General features: G+C 36.7%; 1 protein-coding gene across 19 annotated transcripts in view; it reads left to right on the forward strand.

The window, feature by feature from the left end:
* The window catches only part of Cplane1 (ciliogenesis and planar polarity effector complex subunit 1), a 136127-nt gene that overhangs the window by 87952 nt on the left and 25005 nt on the right, over window positions 1-23170 (forward strand). For all 19 annotated transcript variants that reach the window (XR_009224697.1, XM_046422244.2, XM_046422247.2 and 16 more), the window contains 6 exons: window positions 2715-2983; window positions 8795-8882; window positions 14711-14875; window positions 17677-17707; window positions 18231-18362; window positions 21305-21470. Coding sequence is in view for 18 of the 19 variants with exons in the window: in XM_046422244.2 (XP_046278200.1) it covers window positions 2715-2983; window positions 8795-8882; window positions 14711-14875; window positions 17677-17707; window positions 18231-18362; window positions 21305-21470 (851 nt within the window). In the remaining variant the exon portion in view is untranslated. The remainder of the gene's footprint in view (window positions 1-2714; window positions 2984-8794; window positions 8883-14710; window positions 14876-17676; window positions 17708-18230; window positions 18363-21304; window positions 21471-23170) is intronic.

The following is a 23170-nucleotide window of genomic DNA, read 5'->3' on the forward strand; positions in this document are numbered from 1 at the left end:
AATTTACTAACTTTATCTGATCTTTATTTGTTTCTCTGTGGGACACAATTGCAATCTTATAGGGTTGTCCAAGTGTCATGGCTGCTTAGGTACCCTTAGTCTCCCTTCATTTTCTTAATTTCTGAAATCCGGGAAAACTGGAAGCAGATCCATCTCCCTGAGACTCCTGAGTAGCTAAGGCCAGCATTTTAAAGACTACAAACTTCAGGTTAATTTTCTTTATCAGAAAGATCTGATCTGCAATCAACCATTTGGAGATTCCTTTCATAAGGAGAATGTCTATTTGCAAAGATACATTAGTTCTATCTACTCTTGAAGAGAAGAACTTAAAAATGCTAATTTAAAAGGAAAAGCTTTATATTTTGAAACTTAATTCCATCATGATATTTATAGTAATATACTGTAAAGACTCAGAATATAATTGCACATTAGAGTTGAGTGGAATTTGCTTGACAGGAGAAGGATCAGAGAAGGGAAGAATAGGGTCTCTAGGTATGAAGAGTAAACAGTTCTTGTTTTAGGGAGAACTGCTCACTATTGTGAATTACAGTAGCTTCCTATTTTAGAATCCTTTTCCCATGAAAGATAGCATCAGTAACAGCAGGCAGAGTTTTTCTGACCCAAGGAAGAACATTTCAGGTCAGTGAAACTCAGTTTTAACCCTCCTGTGTGATTTTCTGTTAGTGAAGTAGAGCAGAAGAAGGAAGTCTGGATTTTAAGCATGTTCATCTCTTTTGCTGTCTTTACCATTTAAAGTTTGTGTGCACCAGATCTTTCCTGTTAAGTGTTAAGGGGGATGTGTTTCAGGCTGTTGAGAAACATGGAGGTTAGACAGATGGTAAAAGATTGTGAAAGTCAAACTGAAAGAGGTAGGGAAACTGCCAAGGCCAATGTTGCATTTACCATTGTCTTCTCACAGAAGGTTCACCTTAGATTGGGACTGAAATATAACAGTCATTTTTGTTTACGAATTCACATTTTTTTCAAAGAAAAAATGTGAGTCAGGCATCATAATTCACTTTACCTGTTCTTCATTCTGCAAACACTAAGTTAGGAACCAGGTACCAGGACTAAAGAAGAAAGGACTACCTTTAACCTGTGAGCATACCTATAGGGGGAAGAAAGACAGGTAAATAAAGGGTTGATTATGATACAGCTTGGAAAGGGCTGTGACAGTGGCATGGATGAGACCTTGGGTAATACAGCATCTCATCTATTTCAGGGGAGATTTGGAGCTATTTACGGGAGAGACACTAAAGTGGAATGAAGGAGAGTAGGATTTAGAGAGAAAAAGAGCATTCAGACTGAGAAAATGGACTGTGCAATGATTCAGAAGTTTGATGGAGCCTGCCGAGTTTGAGACAAGTGAAGTTCAGTATGCTTGGAGTCAAACAGAGTGGTTTTTGTTTGTTTAAAGAAATAGCAGGAAATTGGGCAGGTGGTACATGCCTGTAATCCCAGAGAATCTGGGAGACTAAGGCAGGAGGATTGAAAGTTCAAGTCCCACCTGGGCAACATAGTGAGACCTTGTCCCAAAGTAAAAACTAAAAAGTGTTAGGGATATAATGGTAGAGCACCCTGTGTTCAATTCCCAGTACCAAAACAAGAAAGGGGGAAAAAATAACAAGAAATGAGTGCCATTGTCTGTTATATTGAGGTATTTGGGCCTTTGAAGTGAAGGCACTGGAGAAACACAGAAAGGTACTGGGAAGAAAAACAAATATATCGAGTTGATCAGTGGTAGTAGGATTGGAGGTATTCAGGAGGTGGAACCAATCCTTGGTATCACTTGGCTCTGAAGGAGAGACAAGAACCTTGAGTGACTCTTAGACTGGTGACTTGGGAAACAGGGTAAATGGTAGTGCTGTTCATTGAGTTGAGAAACAGGGAAGAGGGTTCAAATTGGCAGGAAACAATGAGTTCAGTTTACTATGCAGCTGGAGTTCGGGTTATAAGGATCTGGACCTCAGAGGGAGTACCACATGGCCGTTAGGAGTCATTTGTGTGACATCGCTCAGATATGGTGAGAAGAGTGAGGAGAGATCTGTGCTGAGGCTGGCACCCTGAAGGTGCCTGTGGATAAAGGAAGGCCTAAACAGGATGAGTAACACAGGGAGGGGAGACTGAGATGCCAGAAGGAGAGTTCATTTTAAAAAAGAAGGTATCTCAAATTTGGTCTGGAATCAATTGGTAGAGACAGTCATTGGCTTTGATACTGGTCTGTGGAGGTTTAGTGTTTATCTGAGATCCCACAAAGTTAGCAATAGCCATCATTGGACCTAGTATGTGATGATTTTGGTTTTCATTGGTTTCAAAAAGTCATAAAAATGTTAAAGTTTCTTTTTTGATGAATTATCTGTAATAGGGGATAAAAATAACATTCAGACTGCCTCATATGTAGGACTTGTGGTACTAACATTCTTAAGGGTCCTTATTTCACATTAGACAAATTGCAAAAGAAATACAATTTATAAGTATATTAAATTTTTTTTCAGTGCTGGGGATTGAATCCAAGGGGCCTTGTGCGTGCTAAGCAAGTGCTGTACCACTGAGCTACATCCCCAATCCCCTACATATATTTAAATTAAAACTTATTTGGAAAATAATGTTATGTTGCCTTAAAGTAGTAAGATCATCCAAAAAAATGAGATTTATCATTATCTGCCTCTTCCTTAATTACAATCAATTCTGATTTTACTGTAATTAATATTTAGATCTACCAAGACCAAGATTCCAGTTCCAAGAACAGAGCACAAAGTCAGACTCTAAAGAAAATTATCTGCTGTGGAAAGTGCTGCAGGATGTCCCTGCAGCTCGCCATACTGCAGTTCGCCATGTGCCAAGCCCTGCAGCTTGCCGACTTGAGTTTCTCACCGCTAAGCTTCAGAAAATTGATGAACAGCTGTTAGCAATTCAGAACATTGCCGACAACATAGAGCAGGATTTCCCCAGACCTGAAATGCTAAGTTTACATCATGAAAAGGTAGTTTATCCTTAGTTTTTTAAAATTATTGTTATTTTTAATCAGTAACTGAGTTATTAAATTTGTAATTTTAAAACACTGGACTTTTTGAAATAATGGGAAATTTGGTTTCTTTAAGCTAGATTTTCTGAATTTCAGAATTACTGATATTTGGGTCAATTTGGGGATTTGGGGAAGAGGGGGTGTTTGTTTTTTCAGAGACGGATATCAAATCTAGAACCTTTGTTAGGCTTGGCAAGTCCTCATGACTGAGCTGTAGGGTATTTGGCAGCATCCCTGGTCTTTACTCACTTGCTGCCAGTAGCACTTTTCCCAGTTATAACAATCAAAATTGCTTTCGAGCCGAGTGGCACACACATATAATCCCAGCAGCTCTGAATTCAAAGCCAGCCTCAGTAACAGTGAGGCACTAAGCAACTCAGCAAGATTCTGTCTGTAATAAATCACAAAATAGGACTGGGGATGTGGCTCAGTGCTCGAGTGCCCCGGAGTTCAATTCCGGGTACCCCCCTCCCCCACCAAATGTTTTCCAGCTGGGTGTGGTGGCAAACACCTGTAATTCCATCTGCTCAGGAGGCTGAGGCAGGAGAATCACAAGCTCAAAGCCAGCCTCATCAATTTAGCGAGGGACTAGGCATCTTAGAGAGACCCTGTCTCAAAATAAAAGGGCTTGGGATGTGACTCAGTGGCTAAGTACCCCTGGATTCAATCCCTGGTACCAAACCAAACCAAACAAACAAACAAAAAAAAAATTGCCACATGTTCCCTGGGGGCCAAAATCACCCTTAATAGGAGATCACTGCCATAAACTTTTAAGAAGTGAGCCCATGCTTCCTACCAGGCAAAGAAATATATGAGTTACGAAACCAGAATATGATTTCAAAGAGACCCTTCTGTAGTCAAGTATCATTTTCTTCTGAAGGCTTTTTAAAAAATATTTATTTTTTAGTTTTAGGTGGACACAGTGTCTTTATTTTTTTATTTTTATGTGGTGCTGAGGAATGAACCCAGTGCCTCACGCATGCTAGGCGAGTATTCTACCAACTGAGCCACAACCCCAGCCCCCATTGAACAATTTTTATAACTTTACAAATATTATTGTCCTTCTATTTGAAATTTTTCTTTCTTTTGTGAGAAACTAGTAATCAGTTTCTTACAAGTTCTCTATATCTTTAAAAAATATTCTTAGTAAATACATTTATGATTATATAGAATGATAGGTAAAATAATAAGAACATCTTAAAAATAGTTAGTTTACACAAGCTTCTATCCCCTTTCTTTGGTTCGAGACAGGGTCTTGCTATGTTGCCCAGACTGGAGCCTCAGTCTCCAAAGTAGCTGGGACTATAGGTGCATCACTTTGTCTGGCTCTGATCTCTTTGTTTAAAGGATGAAAAATTTATATGATAAGGATTAAAAAACAACTAATAAAAATGTTAAATGTGTTTAGGTCTGATATTGGGAAATGCACACTAGTCTACAGGGTATCTTTGACTTACCTAACAAATATTCCAGGTTGGTAGCAAATTGACATTTTTTTAAAAAATGTATTTAAGGGGAAGGGGGGAAGGAAGGACAGCAGAATAAAATAGACATTATTGTTGCTGTGTGGATATACATGACTGCATGACCAATGTGATTCTGCAACCTGTACAATCAGAAAAATGAGAAATTATATCCCATCTGATTCAAATGTATGATATGTCAATATCATTGTACTGTCATGTGTAACTAATTAAAACAAATTAAAAATTATAAAAAAATGTATTTATTAGCCAGGCATGGTGGTACAAGTCTGTAATCTCTGCAGCTCAGGAGGCTGAGGCAGGAGGATCGTGAATTCAAAGCCAGCCTCAGCAAAAGCAAGGTGCTAAACAACTCAGTGAGAACCTGTCTCTAAATAAAATATGAAATGGGGCTAGGGATGTGACTCAGTGTTTTTAGTACCCCTGGGTTCAATCCTTGGTACCCCCCCCCAAAATGCGTTTATTAGGTTTATAATATTTCTTTATTTTCAACTGATATCTAAAAACATTAAAATATTACATATCAATGGGGTACCACGTGATGTTTCAAAATATGTTTTGCATAATGTTTAAATCAGTTTGAACATATATTTATCTCATTTATTATTTGTTTCTGGTAAAAACTTTCAAAATCCTTTTGCTAGTTTTCTGAAATTTACAGTACATTATTGTTATCTATACTCACCCTAGCGTATCAGAACTTCTTGCTCCTATCTGTCTATAACTCAATACCCACTGATCAGCCCTTCCCCATCTCGACTTGGTCTCCCCAGCCTGTGGTAACCACCATTCCACGCCCACCTTCCGAGGTCAGCTTTTTCTATTCCACGTATGAGTGAGATCATGTGATGCTTGTCTTTCTGCACCTGGCTTATATCTTAATAAAATGATCTCCCATCCATGTTGTCATAATGACAATATTTCATTCATCTTTATGAATAGTATTCCATTGTGTATATGTACTTCATTTTCTTCATCCATTCATTAGTTGGTGGACACTTTGTTTCCATTTCTCAACTATTGTGAACAATGCTGCAGTGAACATGGGAATGCAGATATATGATTTCATTTCATATTGAATTCATTTCCTTGGAATATATATCCATAGGAGAGTTGCTGGATAATATTTTTAATCCTTTGGAAAAACCTCCATAGTGTTTTCCATAGTGGCTGTGCTGATTTACATTCTCACTCACAGTGTGCAATTGTTATCCCTTGTCTTTTTGATAATAGTGTTCTTTTTTTTAAAATGTTTTTTGTAGTTGTAAATGGACAGAATGCCTTTATTTTATTTGTTCATTTTTATGTGGTGCTAAAGATTGAACCCAGTGCCTCACGCATGCTAGGCAAGTGCTCTTCCGTTGAGCCCCAGCCCCAGCTCAATAATAGCCAAATAGGACCACCAGTAAGTAATGATATTAATGATGTTTGTTTTTTAATTTTTTGACATAAACTTAGAACTGTCACATTCAAACCAAGGTTGAATATCAAAGCAGTCCTAGGAGCCCCTTACTTCAAACAATCTCTTTTTAAAAAATTTTGTTCTAATTAGTTATACATGACAGTAGAATGCATTTTGACACATCATACTTAAATGGAGTATAACTTCTCATTCTTCTGGTTGTACATGATGTAGAATCACATTGGTCATGTAATCATATATGTATGCAGGATAATAATGTCCATTTCATTCCACTATCCTTCCTACACCCATTCCCCCTCCCTTTACTCCCCTCTGCCTAATCCAGAGGACTTATCTGTTTTCCGTAGCCACACTGAATTAACATCCACATGTAGAGAAAACATTTGGCCTCTGTTTTTCTGGGATTGGCTTATTTCACTTAGCATGATAATCTCTAGCTCTATCTATTTACCAGCAAATGCCATAATTTCATTCTTCTTTAAGGCTAAGTAATATTCCATTGTGTATATATACCACATTTTCTTTATTCATTCATCTGTTGGAGGGTATCTAGGTTGAGAACCTCTTTTTTGGAAATTGCCTTCTGAGCTAGTAGAAAAGCATATCTGAAGCCAAATGCTTTCCTTCCTCCTAAGTCTAGTTTTGATACTGCATTGCTCACCTCTTGCAGAAGTCCACGATTCACTTCTTTCTTCAACACACATTTATTGAGCATCTACTACACATGAGGCCTTGAGCTAAGTACCTGCTCTCTAGTAGCTTAGAGGCTAAATGAAGGTAGAAGTATACACTAGTAAGTACGTATGAACTGGGTGCAGTGAGGACACATACTATGCCTGGGTTGTTGTGGCTAATTCAGAGTAAGGGAAGATGTGGCCTCAAAGAGACCTGATTGAGGTGATTCTTGGAGCTGGTAATGAATTGATAAATTGGATAAGGAAAGGTTGACAATCACTGTGAGCAAGAGCAGAAAGGTGTCAAATAGCATGGAATGTTTGGGGAACTGTATAAGCATTACTTGGTGGTAGAGGCCAGTGGGATTGGGCTTTGGATATCTGGCATCAGAGAAAGGATGGGATTATAAGAAAGGAAATAAGAAAGGAAAAGATTATTTGTCATGCCAGGTGACTGGGAGTTTATCCTATCAGCAAGCAAAATGTTTAGCATTATTTTAAGCATTAGGGTGATATGATCCGATACAGTAGTGTGGAAGATAAATTGGAAAGGAGAAGACTGGAGACAGGGAGACCAAGTGGGTCAGTGATTTCAGACTTGGTCACTTATCTTGGAAACTTGTTTGAAATGCAAATATCTTGGTACCATTTCCTTGAGATTCTGATTCTAAATAGTTCTGAGGTAGAGACAACATTAACAAACTTCATAGATGATTCTTATGCTCTAGTTCTATATGAGGTTCACTGATGGGTGTTTGGGATCCATTGAATACCCAAAGCAAAAATTAATGTTCAAAAATGACTCAACTATAGCAGTAGGAATAGAGGGCAGGATAGAACAGTACTGAAGAGCCTGACAGACTGTAGGAAGTCAGAGAAACCAGCGAAGACCAGAAGAAGTACCAGAAGTACCAGAAGACCACAGTGGTACCCACATTACAGCCCAGGAGAATGGAGGAGGCATTTTCTAAATTAAGGAAGGGGAAGTACAGGTGCCCGTGCTGGGGGAGGACGTGCCATGATTTCTCTTGGGGAGATATTAAATTTGAGGTGCCATGAGATTAGTTAGCTGGACATATGCTTTTGAAGCTGAGGATCTAAATAGGGGTTTTGGAATCATCAGGGCAACATTCCAATCATGATGGAGAGAGCACATGGAGTGAGTAAAAGGTGAAGCAGAGTCCTGTGGGCTCATTGCCTTGTCAAAGTGAGGCTTTGACAGCAGGCTGGACCACACCTAGTGAAAGCCTCAGGAAACAGCCAGCCAAAGGGGCCATGTCGGGGCAGAGCTGCCACAGGGCTGGCTGTGGTAGGCTGCTGAACAGCTGAGTGTCAGGATCACCCTGACCATCTTTTCAGAACGTACTTGCTGGCTCTCCTGACTTTGAGGGAGGCAGAGAGTTTCGAGAAATTTGGATACAGCTTCCTCCAGTCCAAGCATTTCAGGGTTGGAAGGTGAAAACTGATTTTTGCTGTCTGTCGCATTTGATAAATGTGTGTTTAGTGCTTGCCTTTGCTGACCTTTGCTGTTTTGGGATTCTGTGGTGAAATCACATTTATATACCAAAGATTTGCCACTAGAACAGTTATATTAATAATTGTAGCAGAAGCTTAGAGACAATTTCACAGGAATAGTTCTAAAAATATTTGCTCAAGTTTAAAAGTAAATTAGTGTTCCAGGATGACTGCATTGAAGGAAATAACATTAATTCAAACGATAAACCTGATATAGTGTTTAAAATGTGATTGCCCTATTATTAAAATGTGTACATAAATACAAACACTTTGACTTTCCTAAAGAAAATATCTCATAGACCTAGAAGAGGCAGAGGGATACTGTGGTCAAGGAGCTTTGAAGACCTGGGTTGAAATCATGTTCTGTCACTAAAAAAATTGCTGAATCTCTCAGGGCCTGTTCCCTCGTCTATAAAATGAAAGATTTTGTCTAGGTGGTAGTTACAGTTTCTCCCATTCTGAAATTATGTGAAGCTATTTTTCTCAGCCTCTTAAGCCACAAATAGTTTCTTCCTTGTTATTTCTGTCATGTAGCTCATATTGGATTTAATCCCTTTTTTTCCCATTTATCCCATCAATGCAGATGTTTAAACCATACACAAAATTATGTATAATACTTTGAAATGATCAAAGTATAAAACTGAGTTGTTTTGTTGTCTGTTTTTTCCTATAGGTTGGATTGATGGATCATGTTGAATCGTCTTCTGGCCCTGAATACAAAAAACCAGCAGCTTCAAAAGCCATCAGCATTTCTGAAGAAGGTGTGTAGGGTGCTTTGTGACTGAAGCCTGGCTTTAAAAATAAGCATGGCTTCTTGGAATACGAGTACTAGAAAAAGTTTTCATATGTGAGCAGAAGCCAATCAGCCCCCTAAGTTTTAGAGTAGGATTATTACTATTATTATTTTTCTGGTTAGTAGGATGTAGAGGGAAATGGGGGGGGGGGTTGAACCCAGGACTTCCTGCATGCTAAGCACGCGTTCTACCACTGAGCTGTTCCCCTGCTCCCCAGGATTATTTTTGTAATAATGTGAAAAGCTTTCATTTCAAGGTCATTTTTTTCTTTTTCTTTTCTTTCTTGATTTTAAACAATATTGAAAAATTATTTATTTGATTGATAACTTCTGGTATATACACTAATTCAAAATATTTTCACTAAGCACCAAGTAGAATAGTTTCCAATCTCTTTACCAAAAACATTTTGTCACAGAAAGATTGCTCCAAACTTAGTTTATTTAAGAATTTTTTTTGTGTGTGTGTTTTTGTTTTGTTTTGTTTGAGAAAGAAGAAAAAGAAATGTTATTTCTTTGCTAGCAAAGGAGAAACACAGGGGACTCCTGTCCCAGAGTCTGCAATTCTCCCATGTTCCTAACTAGCATGAGATGACCAGATTAAACCCTTATAATATGAGTAAAAATACCTGAAAAGCTTTAACCTGTATCTCCTAACTGCGGAGTCTGTTGACCTCAGGCTGGGTAATCACACGCCATAGGCCCACGTGCCAATTTTTCTCCCCCTAAGAGGCCAGTTCCCTTCCCTTTTATACCAGAAAGGGGCCATGATGTGGCTTGGGTCTTTATTTCTGTGGATTTCACCTGCTGGCTGCACTGCAGAGGTTCGTGCTGAGGTTGCTATTTGTGGTTATCAGCTGAACTGGAATTTGAGGTCTTACTAAGCAGTGGTGAGGTGTTCAGTGTTTTCATTTAATATTAGAAGAAAAATTAGGGTAATTATGACTTTACATTCTTCATTTTTGTTTTTTTTTTCTATAGTAGTATGTACCTGCTTTCTCTTTCTCATTCAGCCTGTCAGCAGTGTGGTCTATTCTGAAAAACCAGGCTTTGGTTTGTGGATTCTCTCTGTTGTTTCTTAATTTTCTTTTTTACTAATTTTTGTTCTTACCTTTATTTTTCCTCCATTTTGGGAGGTTAGTTTGTCCTTTTTTCTTAACTCTGTTATTTCCTAATATGTGCATTTATGGCTGAACATATTCACACATGGACCTAGATAAGAGTGGTGACCTGCATGTCATTTGATGTCCATACAACTAGCTCATATCATCGAAAGGGTTTTTATCTTCTAAATATTAAGTGGTCTGGGATGTGTTTTTGTAATTGATTTCCATTTTCCTTGTGTTGTGATTAGATGATATATATGATGGTATGACTTCTTAGATACTGTTAAAATTTCCTTTGTGGCCTAGTATACATAGTCATTTTTTCTAAATATTCTACATTTATTTGAAGAGAATAAACATTGTCTATTGGTTGATATAAGGTAAGTGTATAAATCATTACTCAGGTTTCTAAATTGTATTGTCCACATTTCCAATATTCTTTCATTCTTTAGTCTTATTCTTTTTAAAAAAATTATTTTTAGTTTTGTAGGTGGACACAGTGCCTTTATTTTATTATTTTTATGTGGTGCTGACTACAACTGCAGTCCTGATCATTCATTTTTCAGAAATATACATTTGAAATTGTCCATAATCATTGTGGAATTGTTTATGGCTCCTGCTAAATTTGATAAATTTAAGCCAGATGTGGTGGTATACAACTGTAATTCCAGCAACTTGGCAGGCTGAGGCAGGAAGATTGCAAGTTCAAGACCAGGATAGGCAACACAGAGAGATCGTATCTCAGAAATAAAAGGGACCAGGGCTATGGCTTAGTAGTAGAGCACCCCTGGGTTCAAGCCAAGTAACACACACACATACACACACACACACACACACAATAAACTTTGCTTTATATATTTGAGGCTTAAGATGAATATAGTTCAGGAATGTTATATGTTTTATTGAATTTTGTTTATTTTATCATTAATGATCCTCTTTGTGTAGTTAATTTTGTCTAATTCCTTAGCATACTTGTGTTCTTTTTCTAGTACATCTTTTTTGATACTTTCAAAAAATTCCATTATGAAAAATTTCTAGCATATTTCAATAGAAGAAAGAATAGTATGATTAACTTTCATGTGCCCAGTACTAAGCTTTTTAATGTTACCAACTCACAAGTAATTGATTCTTACCCAAACTCTCACTCATTCTTCCCACCTTTTCCCGGATTGTTTTGAAGCAAAATCTAGACAGCACATTATTTTATCCATAAATATTTTAGATGTATCTCTAAAAGATGAAGTTCCCTTTTTAGGCATAGGCATAATAATGTTTTACTCCTTCAAAACAACATTTTCATATTAAGATGAACCTAATCAAGGTTCAAATGTTGCCAATTGTTTTATTTTTAAAGCTAGTTTCTTTGTTCTAGTGGGATTCCAAGTAGGGCTGATAGCTTCTATGTAAGTCTCTTTTCCCCTCTAGGTTCCCATTCTCTGTTGTTTTTCCCCTTTGCAGTGTATTCATTGAAGAACTGAGGATGTAGGTCTTGAAGTATTTGTCAGAATCTGGATTTTGCTAATTGAGCCTGTGTGGTGTCATCTAATAATATGTTCCTCGCTCCATTGAATGTCCTATAAATTGGACATCCCCTTACTTTTAAGCATGTAATTATGTTGTAGTTGTGTCCAGCATATAACTATATTTCATTCCTTTAAGTAATTAGACAATCTTGTTTCTTTAATTGGCAAGTATAATCAGTGTTCATTTATTGTATTTATTGCCATATTTGTGCTTACTTCTAAAATCCTTGGTGCTTCCTGTTTAGCATGCCCCACTCCCCGCAGTCTTGCATCTGTTGTCCAGGCTGTACTCAAATTCCTGAGCTCAAATGATCCTTCCACCTCAGTCTTCCAAGGAGCTGGGACTATAGGCATGCACCACTGTGCTGGGTTAAAGAGCCTTTTTCCTTTATTGTTTTCTTTCCTTTCTTGCCTTTTATTGGATTAAGTTATCACATTCTTCTCCCTCCATTGCTTCAGAAATTATACTTTTGATTTCTATTCTTTTAGTAATTGTTTCATACTGAGTTAAAAATTAAGGTAAATGTATCTACTTCCCAAGCAATATAAGGACTTATGAGCCTTTAACATGATTTATTCCCTTGATATACTCTGATACTGTTTTTTAAATAACTTAAATCTATGCTGGTTTTAAACCCTCTCATTTGGTCCCACTTGTCTATTTAGTCAGTGCTTCTTTAGGAGTTTTTGAACATGTCAGTTTTTTTGCCCACAAGTACTCGTTTAAAACTTTTCTTAATTTAAATAATGTAAATATGTAAAAATAAGATACAAGTTTTATGAAATAACATGCCAGATGCACTTGGGCATTTTCTGTTCTCTGCTTTGCCCACAGCTGCTTCTTGCATCTACTTTAAGAATTCCATTTCCTTCTTCTTTCCTTTGTTATTTCATCTACAGTCTGTGAGTGGTAAATTCTCAGTCTTTGAAAATAACTTTAATTTTACTGTAATTTTTTTTGTGGTAACTTATAACTGAGTTACAGAATTCTGGGATTCTAACTTTAGAATTTCCCTTAGCATTTGTTTGTTTGTTTGTTTTGTGTGTGTGCTTTAATTTTTTAAATTTATTTTAATTAGTTATACATGACAGTAGAATGCAGTTTGATACATTATATGTAATGGAGTGTAATTTCTCATTCTTCTGGTGGTACATGATGTACAGTCCCACCAGTTGTACAGTTACATATGCATACAGGATGATAATGTCTGATTCATTCTCCTGTCTTTCCTAACCCTAACCCTCTCCCCTCCCTTCACTCCCCTCTACTCTAAATAGTTACTCTAAAATAACTATTCTTCCCTAGGCTCCCCAACATTATGAATTAGTATGGGGAGGCTGCCAGCACCTCGCCAGGGGGTCCTTTTTCCTGCCAAGGAGAGGGTATAAGCCACTGGAGAAAATAAGTCAGAATCAGTGAAGAACAAAAGACACAGAGTCAAAGAGAGTTTTGAAGCAGAGCACCTGATAGATCCAGCCCATACAGGAGCTGGAGCTGGACAATTAGAAAATGGCTCCCGTGGTTTATTTAAGGGGGTACATCAAAGGCATGGATAAGGTTTCGGGGGTGGAGTCTTGCTTCCTGATGTCTTATAGTCAGCAGGTTGATTGGCATCTTGGCAGGTCACACCCATCTCTGAGAGGCTGTGTGGCTGCAGCAGGTCACCCCATCTCTGGTGCTGTGTGGGACCAGGCAGAGCTGAATAGAAATTCACATATATTTGGGCAATCTTATCCTGTGGGATTGCCAGGGGAAGTTCCTAAATACCAGGTGTTCCTATGAGAGGCTACAATGCTGGTGTAGTCCACACATAACCCATGGATGGCTCTGGAAAAATTAGCATCCATATATCAGAGATATTTGGTTTCTATTTTTTGGAGACTGGCTTATTTCGCTTAGGATGATATTCTCCAGCTCCATCCATTTACCGACAAATGCCATAATTTCATTCTTCTTTAAGGCTGAGGAGTATTCCATGTGTGTGTATCACAGTTTTTTAATCCATTCATCTGTAGATGATGTACATATTCTATGTTTCTATGCTTTCTTAAATGTAATTATTCTTCATATGAGATGCCCTAGAAGGGCATCTAGGTTGCTTCCATAGTTTAGCTGTTGTGAATTGAGCTGGCACTGTAATATGCTTATTTTAAGTCCTTTTGGTATTATCCCATTATATACTGACATTCCTAATGGCTGAATTTACACTACCTATGTGCTGTCAGTCTAACTGCTGTTCATTTATCTCTGATCGCTTTAAAAATTTCTGTTTATTTTGCTTTTTTGATACAGCATGTCTAGATGTGTATTTCATTTTATTTATCTTCAATTTTCATCCATTATCTTTGGGGTATTGCTTCCACTCCATTATTTTACTCTGTCTTCTAAAAACACTATTAGAACAATGGAGACCAACAGAGAATAGAAAGGCAGTTGAGAGGGAGAGAGAAGGGGAGGGCTTGAGGGAATACTGGGGAATGTAATCTATCAAATTATGATATGTCCATGTACTAATGTGCTGCAGTAAATCCCACTTATATATATATTATAATATACTAATCAAAATAATAGTAGAAAGGAGATCAGTAAAGTAGAGCAGGCAGGAAGTGGGGAGGGAAAGAGGAGGGATTAGGTTAAAAGATTGACCAAATTATGTTATGTACATGTATGATTATGACAAAGTGAATCCCACTATTATGCATAATTATAATACACTAATAAACAGATAGAGGTATGTTGGACCTTCTCATTCTCTTCCTATTTTTTAAAGCACTCTCATGATTTCTGCCTCTTCATCTCATGGTGATTTCCTCTAGTTTGCTAATTCTCTCCTCTGCTGTGTCATCATTGCTTTTTCACCTATTCATTATGATTTTAATTCTTGTCGCTTCATTTTTAATATCTATAATTTCTATTTCTTTTTTTAATCTATCTTTTCCTTTATTGTGGTTTCTATGCTTTCTTAAATGTAATTATTCTTCATATGAGAAAATTCTCATTTTAGATTTCATATTAAATTAGTTCATTATTATACAGTAGAAAGTGATCTGAATAATACATTGCAAATGTCCAGTATATTTGTGTTGTCCTTTGGAAGTGTTATTGTTATACTTTTTCCATGTGTTTTTTCCCTCCTACCATTTTAATTGTAACACATATTCTGGACTAGTGAATTTCCTGACTCATATGGATGAAGAAGATAGAAGTGACAAAGATGAGACTTCAGAAGCTGCATTTTCGGTAATGGAAAATCATTCTAGTCCGAAAACTTGTGTGTTCCTTTCTGCTGATTCAGCTGTCAGTCTTTCCAGTGACCAGAATACTCCTTCACCTGGTAATGTTCTTCACTTTTTTCATTTGTACACACTTTTATTTTCTATTATGTTTCTGAACTGTATACTGGGAATATAGTCATGAAGGATTTGTGAAGTCATTTTGTAATATTTATTTTCGGGAGAAGGAAGTTAAAATTTGTGCTACTCACATGAAGAACTTCATAAGATATGCTTCAACTGTGTATTATACTTCTGTGAATGTATTCATGCTAAATATATAACAACTGGAATCACTGTTGTTCTTACAAAAGTCGAGAAATTCAAACTGCCAGTTGTCAGAACTTGAGTTTTAACTGAGACAAAATAGTGTTTGTCATTTCTGGGGCCTCTTATCATGTGCCAGACACTGCTGTTTTGTATGCTTGGATGCTGAGTTAAGCCTATGAAGTAGATTTTATATTCTCCCCATTTTATAGTTTAGGATATTGAGGCTTAGAAAGATTTAGTGCCACTTTTTGCTCCATTTCATTTGGAGGTTGTAATTAAATTAAAAGTGTTATTTTTTTAGAACAAAAAAATACATTTTGTCCTATAAATAATAAGACGTAGTATTTACCATACAACCCACATAAAGATGGAAAAATTAAATATTTTTCTCTATTATTAAATGTATGGTTATAAACTTAGGAAGAAATCATATTATTATTTTTTAATAAAGTAAAGAATTTAGATGTCCTAATGGGTATTTCCTCCAAAGTTGTCATCTGGCATTATTGATCAAAAAATAGTATAGATTTCCTCTTTTGCAGCTAGCTAACTTCCATTTCTTAGCACGTTCTTCTGAGTATTTTTACTAGCAAATATTTTTGGTAACAGCCATTAGATATTTAGAGGCACTTTGTGGTAAGTGAAGTAAGTTATCAGTCTGAGTATCTCCATTTGGAATCAAAAATAAAGAATTACAATTACCAAGGAATAAAGCTGATTTTGTTTAGTAAATCACCAGTAAAATCAATCAATCACTTTGGGATTGAAGACAGTCCCAAAGGAATAATTCCAAAAATGGTTTGAAAATGAAGTAAGGATAGAATACCCATATGTAGTTACTTTTAAAGGTATTCATTTGAATATAATACTTTTTTGCCCTTGTATACTTTTTTTCTTTCACAATAACTGATTTTTCTTAACTCATTTGAGGATGATCTTTGTCAGGGATCAGCAGCCCTCAGTTCTGTGATGTGAGACAATTAATCTTTAAACATGAGGCTGTTCAGTTAAGTTGTGCTCATTATCAAAGTGCTTTGGAGTCCTGCAAAAGGGCATTCTCTTTTTCAGCAATGCAATTTTTTTTGCAGCAATGATTACAAAGAACTAAACTTTCCCCGCTTGGCAAGGTTTGTCAAGTTTGTAGCTGCTGTGGCTGAGAGCCTGTGGTCACTGGTTACTAACGGAAGGAAGAGCAACTTGTTACCTATGTTTGTTAACTAAAACTTCAGCCTTTAACCTGAGAGGTTACCATCTTGACTAAGATCTCACTTTTCTCATCCAGCCAGTTGGTGGAGGGAATCCTTCAAGCTCTCGTCATGAGTAGATCTGCAGAGGCCACTCAAACACCGATAGAAAGTATCTCTTGGCTAGGTGTGATGATGCCTGTCTGTAATCCCAGTGACTCCGGAGGCCAAGGCAAGAGATCGCAAGGTTTGAGGTCAACCTCAGTGAGACCCTGTGTCAAAGGAAAAAATAAAAAAGGAAGGGGATGAGGCTCAGTGGTAGAGTGCCCTTGGGTTCAGTCCCCAGTACAGCGGGGGGAAATGTTTCTTTAATGGAACTTTTTTCTTTTACATTTATAGGAAGTATTTCCCTCTTAGCTAAATTTAATGAATTACTATTAAGAACTCACAAGTGCCCAGACCCTGAAAACAAAGATAAAAGAATTGGAGATTAATAAATAGAACAATATGTGCTCAAGAAAGCAAAATTCTTTCATATTAAAATTACGATTCATGGGCTGGGGCTGTAACTCAGTGGCAGGGTGCTTGCCTAGCGTGTGTGAGGCACTGGGTTCATTCCTTAGCACCGCATAAAAATAAATAAAGGCATCTGTCCATCTACAGCTACCCCCAAAACAAACAAACATGACTGAGGAGGCTAAGGCAGGAAGATTACAAGTTCAAGACCAGCCTGGACAATTTAGGAAGACCATGTCTCTAAAATAAAAAAGGGCTGGAAATAAAGCTCAGTGGTAGAGTACCCTTGGGTTCAGGCCCTAGTACCCCACCATACACACATAAAAAAAACAACAAACACACAAACAAAAAAACCCATGTGGATGCCTAAGTTTGAGGAGAAGTTTAGTTACTCTTAGTCTAATAAAATCCTTTGGGGCATGTGGGGGTGGGAGGGGGCAGGTAACCAGGGATTGAACCCAGAGGCACTTAACCACAAAGCCACATCCCTATCCCTTTTTTATATTTTATTTAGAGACAGGGTCTCACTGAGTAGTTTAGGGCCTTGGCAAATTTCCTAGGCTGGCTTTGAACTCTCGATCTTGCCTCAGCCTCTTGAGCCACTGGGATTACAGGTGTGTGCCATTGCGAAGAGCTCTAATAAAATCTTAACAAGGAAACTTTTTTGAGATGAGATGTCAGAACATTTTCCCTATATTAACTTAATTATATTTCAGATTAAACATGTAGAAGGTTAAATAGATTAAATGTTTTGCATTAGAGATACTTAGTTTATATTGGGCAAGGCTTAAAAATCATTCTTTGGATCCTATTCTTCCAAGTAAATATCTTCTGGGTTTAAATTAGATATTTTCCAATATGTGTAACTTTTATTAATGTTTCCTTTTTTTTAGGTGTGAATAACAGTGATGAATTATTTGAAAGGTAAATATTTTAAGAAGTAGTTCATTATTTTACTTAAAATTTGAGTATGAATATGTGTCCTGGAAATTTTGTTGTCCTTTGAATGTGAACTTATATATTATACATCTTTTTGAAGTTTAATGAAATATAATAAATTTCTATTGGGAATGGAATGTTCTGAGAAACTGAGAAATGTTGTTACATCCCTTGCTTTTTCAACACAGGTAATTACAATACAATAGGCTACATTTGCTACATTTTCTTTTACTCAGTATGTATTAAATTTGAACAGACAAGACCCATAGAGGTTTTCTCCTGGGCCTAAAGTTTTTTTTTAAGAGTACCTACAAAGTCATCAGTTGTTGATGAGTTGGTGTTTGTGGGAGACACCAGAATTATAGAAATAAAAGGAAAAGTACACATATCATTTTGTGTCTATTTATGCTCTTGAATGGTATAGTTTTTTATATTTGCTTTTTCCTAATGTAATTAATTTGTAAATGCTTAAATGTTTCTGTTTGTCAAATTTCATTTGCAATTGAAGTATTTCAGTAGATCCACTTCAGATGGCTGGATTGACTGACATTGCAGACATTATCAATGATCTTATAACTAGAGGTGGAGTTTCCAGTAAAGAGCTTGGTTTAACAGAACAACAAGCAAGGAGTATCTCCAGGTAATCTGGACTCACTAAGAGTCCTTTTTGTGGTTATTTTGATGCTACGAATGGACCACTGGGTTCTGGCATGCTAAGCTGGCATTTAGCCGCTAAAGAATTACTTTTTAACCCATTCAAAATGTTTCTGATTTAGGAATGTAAATGGTTTGCCACATTTCAATGTAATTTTTATTAAACAAATTTGAAGTTTAGGAGTTTTTCTACCTAAATAATTTTTGTGATGTATGCCATTCCTCCATGTTCCCCAAAGTGTACTTTGTACTTAACTAACAGAGCACATCTATATCTGGAGAGTTTTTCTCAGGTCTAATCACTGTAAGTACAACATAGAATGAATGCTGTTTCTTATTAAAAGTAATTAATGGTTTACTTCATGGCATTTTATCCAGAATACTAACCCTTAGGTTACTTTTGCAGTAGCCTTTCTACAGAACATTAGGTTAAAATACTTTTCCATGCAACTCTTCCTGGATGGAATAAAGGCTCGCTCACCTTTATTTTCCTTTATACCCCTTAGTTGCTTCATAGAAAACAGTCAACCTTATCTGTTTTAGATATAATTCCACTTATTACTTCAGTGAAAGTACAGTGTGTTATCATCAAACTTACAAGACTATTAAAAGAATACAGTACAATAAATAAAAAAAAAATAAGAAAGAAGGGCTGGGGTTGTGGCTCAGTGGTAGAGTGCTCACCTAGCATGTGTGAGGCCCTGGGTTCCATTCTCAGCACCACATAAAGACAAATAAATAAAGGTATTCTATCCATCTATAACTTAAAATTATTTAGAAAAAAAGATTATTTTTGTTTATATAATTTATCTACTATATTATTACCTTATATCAAGACCATGTTAGACCCTAACTTCCTAAACTAATGAATTTAGTTAACTCTAATAGTTCTTTTTTTTTCTAAAATTATATAAAAATAATATTTGGTTTCTACTCTTGAAAGGATGTAAATGTAGGATCAAGTTCTGTCAGTGTGCTATGGGAGCTCAGGGAAAAAAGGTCAGTCAAAAAGCAGAGTCACAATTTCGGAATTTGATTCGTATCTCAGGATTAATAGAAATTGTATTCTGCTAATGACTGGTAACTGTAAGACAGGATATTACAGACAGACAATATGCAAAGATATGATGGTCAACAAAGGGCAAGGACTCAGATGTAGCTAGAGTTTGTTCCTTGGAAGGGTGTGGGAGTACCTTGTGTGGGGACAGAAGCACTAAGCTGGCTTGACTATTGGCAGCAGAGCTCAGCAGCAGGTTATCATCAGCTAGACCTGGGAGCCAGATGGATGACTTACTTCCAGAGTCCAGAGATGAGTTGAATCAAAATGGAGAGTGTAAGTCACAGGGTAAATAAACACTGGAGGCTGTCAGGAGGTAAGGATGATAGGTTTTCTTACATGACTAATGATAATTTCTTTAGCAAATTGGAAAATGTAGTTTTAGATGTAAAGTTCCAGGATAACATTCATTCGCTAATATTAACTGTAAGTCCTCTGACGGATGCCAAGGTGGGATTTAGATAAGGAAGAGCTTTGTTTGGAAAATGCCTGTGAAGGAAAAGAAAAGGGAGCCATGAAATGTGGGGACCAGCTGTCAGACTGCAGTGCAGATGCAGATCTGCTCTGAAGTTGAGGGTTCCCAAGATCACCCTTAGGGTCAGCATTTTGTTAGGAGAGCTCACAGTGTTTAGTCATATTTGTGGCCATAAATATGAAATATAAAATATGAATTTTCAACAAGAAGGTTGAAAGGAAAGTCAGCAAAGGGAAAAGGCACATTAGGTAAATTCCAGGGGAAACCAGGCACAGGCTTCCCATAATCCTCTCCCAGTGGAGTCACAAAGGACATAACATAATTCCTCAAGCAACAGGTTGTGACAACACATGTGAGATGTTGTCTACTAGCAATTGATTAGACTCAGTGCCTAGGATTTTATTGGGAATCCTTCCTGGCACATCCCAAGAGCCAAACTCGTTAAGCAAGTGTTCAGAATAAACCACATTGTCTGTATCTGTGACCCAGCTTCCATCTAGTATGGTGTCTTTTTCACACACTACCATCTATCCCCTGTTTTCTCAGACCACCCAAAGTACAACTTATGTTAGTTCAGATCCTCCAAGAAGTAGAAGCCAAGATGGGATTGATGTATAAGAGATTTGTTTTGGGAGATGTTTGTGAGGAAAGATGGAAGGAAAGAGAATTAGGGAGATAGGGTTTCAGAATGCCAGCACCATTTTAAGAATATTTCAGCTAGATCAGTGTTAGGGCCTCAAGCCATGTCACCCATGGAGTCACCCATATTTCAGAAATGAACCAGCCAGTACATTCCTGCCATACTTAGTCATTAACTCAGCCAGATTGTGAGACGTGTGGCGTGGACCTGAAGATGGGATTAGATCCAGAAAAGCAGCAGCTTGGAACTTACCTGTGTGTGTAGGTTTTAGAAGTGGTTGATTTGCCAGAGTTCATTCTACTGCCATGTATAACTAAAAAGAACAAATGAAAAAAAATTAGAAAGTACAAAAAAAAAAGAAGTGGTTGAGATGGTCCAGGAACTGAATGGTAGATAAGGAAGTCCAAAACAGAACCTTTAAGGCATCAATATTGAAGTGGTGAGCAGAGATGAAAGGAGGCTATGTAGTGTTTTGAGTAAGAAAAGACCCAGGTAAGACAGTTTAAAGAGGGAAAAGCTGTTTAAATATAACATTTAAAGCAAGTGTTACAGAGAATAGTTGGTGAACTTTCTGAGACCATTTTCTCTGGAGTTGTGGGAATGAGACTGGAACAAGTTGATTAGAGACCATAAGTGTACATTACTTTCAAGACAGGGCAATGTCTTTTCAAGCGAATACTACTATTAAGTTGTGGTAGTTCTTACCTACACAACAAATTTAAAAGCCAATGATGCCTTGCTCATTAAATTTCACAGGATTCAGCATTCTTCTGGCAGATGTCCACAAAGAACTGAGAAGCAGAGAAGAGAGATTCGAGCCTGGATGAAAAGAAAACGAAAAGAAAGAATGGCAGAGTACTTAAATCAGCTGGCAGAAAAGAGAGGGCAAGAACATGATCCCTTCTGTGCCAGAAGCAATCCAGTAAGTCTGCAGTATCAAGGGTAATGGAATTATTATACAACGTCTATATTTCTTTCTGGCAAATATTCAAAAAAAATTAGCATAATTTAGATTCTTTTTTTTATTGGGCGGATAAAAAGTCAACATTTTACTTATTCCAGGAAAAGTTGAGAAATTACATTAGCAAAGTATAGCACGATATTGTGCAAACTATATTCTGTTGATCTATATTAAGTATTCTTTTTCCCTCAAGTTAATTATGACTTTATTTTTTTTTTTTTTTTTTTTTTTTTTTTAATTTTTTATTGTGGGTTGTTCAAAACATTACAAATTTCTTGACATATCATATTCCACACTTTGATTCTAGTGGGTTATGAACTCCCACCTTCACCCCATACACAGATTGCAGATTCACATCAGTTACACATCCATTGATTTACAAATTGCCATACTAGTGTCTGTTGTGCTCCGCTGCCTTTCCCATCATCCACCCTCCCCCCTAATTATGACTTTAATATTTTAAACAAATGAGGAGGTTGAGTGATTGTGTATCTTTTTCATTGGAGTGAGTAGCAGTTAAATAATGGATATATGTGTGTTAAAGCCATTTTTAAACTTGTTTTCTGCAAAGATTAAAATTATGATCTAATCATGTACCAGCAGAGCAGTCATCTGTGTGTGTGTGTGTTTTAAATGCCTTTAAACTGTTAGCATTTATTTACTGAGCCCTGAAATACGGGCATCCCCATGTTCAGGTCAGGAATAGTTTTTCTTAAGAAGGTAAAACAAAGTAGTGTTTGATCCCAGAAGCTTGGGAGGCTGAAACAGGAGAACCACAAGTTCAAAGCAATTTAGCGCAACCCTAAGCAACTCAGTGAGACGCTGTCTCTAAATAAAATATTAAAAAGGGCTGGGGATGAGGCTCAGTGGTTAAGTGCCATTGGGCTCAATCCCTGCTACCAAGTAAAAAAAAGTAGTGTTTGATAACCACATTACTGTGAAAATCACATTTAGCTTATAGTTAGATTACAGTTTATCCCTTACTTTGCTATTTGAAATAAAACATGATAACACTTCATTTTTAAAGCATTATTAACAAATGATGTAAGTTTATTTTCCAGATAAGGTTGCCCCATTTAAACTCCATATGATGTAAAAGTAGGTGAACTATTATTTAAAGAATGTATTTTACTTACCTGTCTTATTTTTCTCTTCTTTTTCCTCTTCTTCTTATTCTTATTCCATGCTAGGGATCGAACCTTGGACCTTGCACATGTTAAAGCAAGCACTCTCCCACTGAGCTCCATCCTAGTCTTACAATAATAATTCTTCATGTTCTGGAATCATATATATATATATTATATATATTTGACATTTGTCTCAGTTTGCCTTCTGACATATAATTTTGAAAAATTTATAAATTATAGCAAACTCATTACAGTAGGCTTTTGATAAATATTTGACAATATTAAAATGATTTTAAATGAGTGTCTCTTTCTGCTTTTTCAACCAAGCTACTGGGGAAATTAATCACCAGACTGAAGATGAAGTTAAAGTGTCTATATCCCTATGCAGCTGTAGGATGTCCTCTGTCGAAAAAATATAACTAGTAAAATACATTTTGCATTCCATTTAATTATATGATGTTTTAATTTAACATTTTTATGTTTTGCTTTAGGATAGAAAGTTTTATCAAATATTGCCGCATTTTGTACTATTTT

This window comes from Marmota monax, unplaced genomic scaffold (assembly GCF_021218885.2).
Source record: "Marmota monax isolate L192 unplaced genomic scaffold, Marmota_monax_Labrador192_F-V1.1 WCK01_AAM20220418_F8-fsc00077, whole genome shotgun sequence".
NCBI classification, from domain to species: Eukaryota; Metazoa; Chordata; class Mammalia; order Rodentia; family Sciuridae; genus Marmota; species Marmota monax.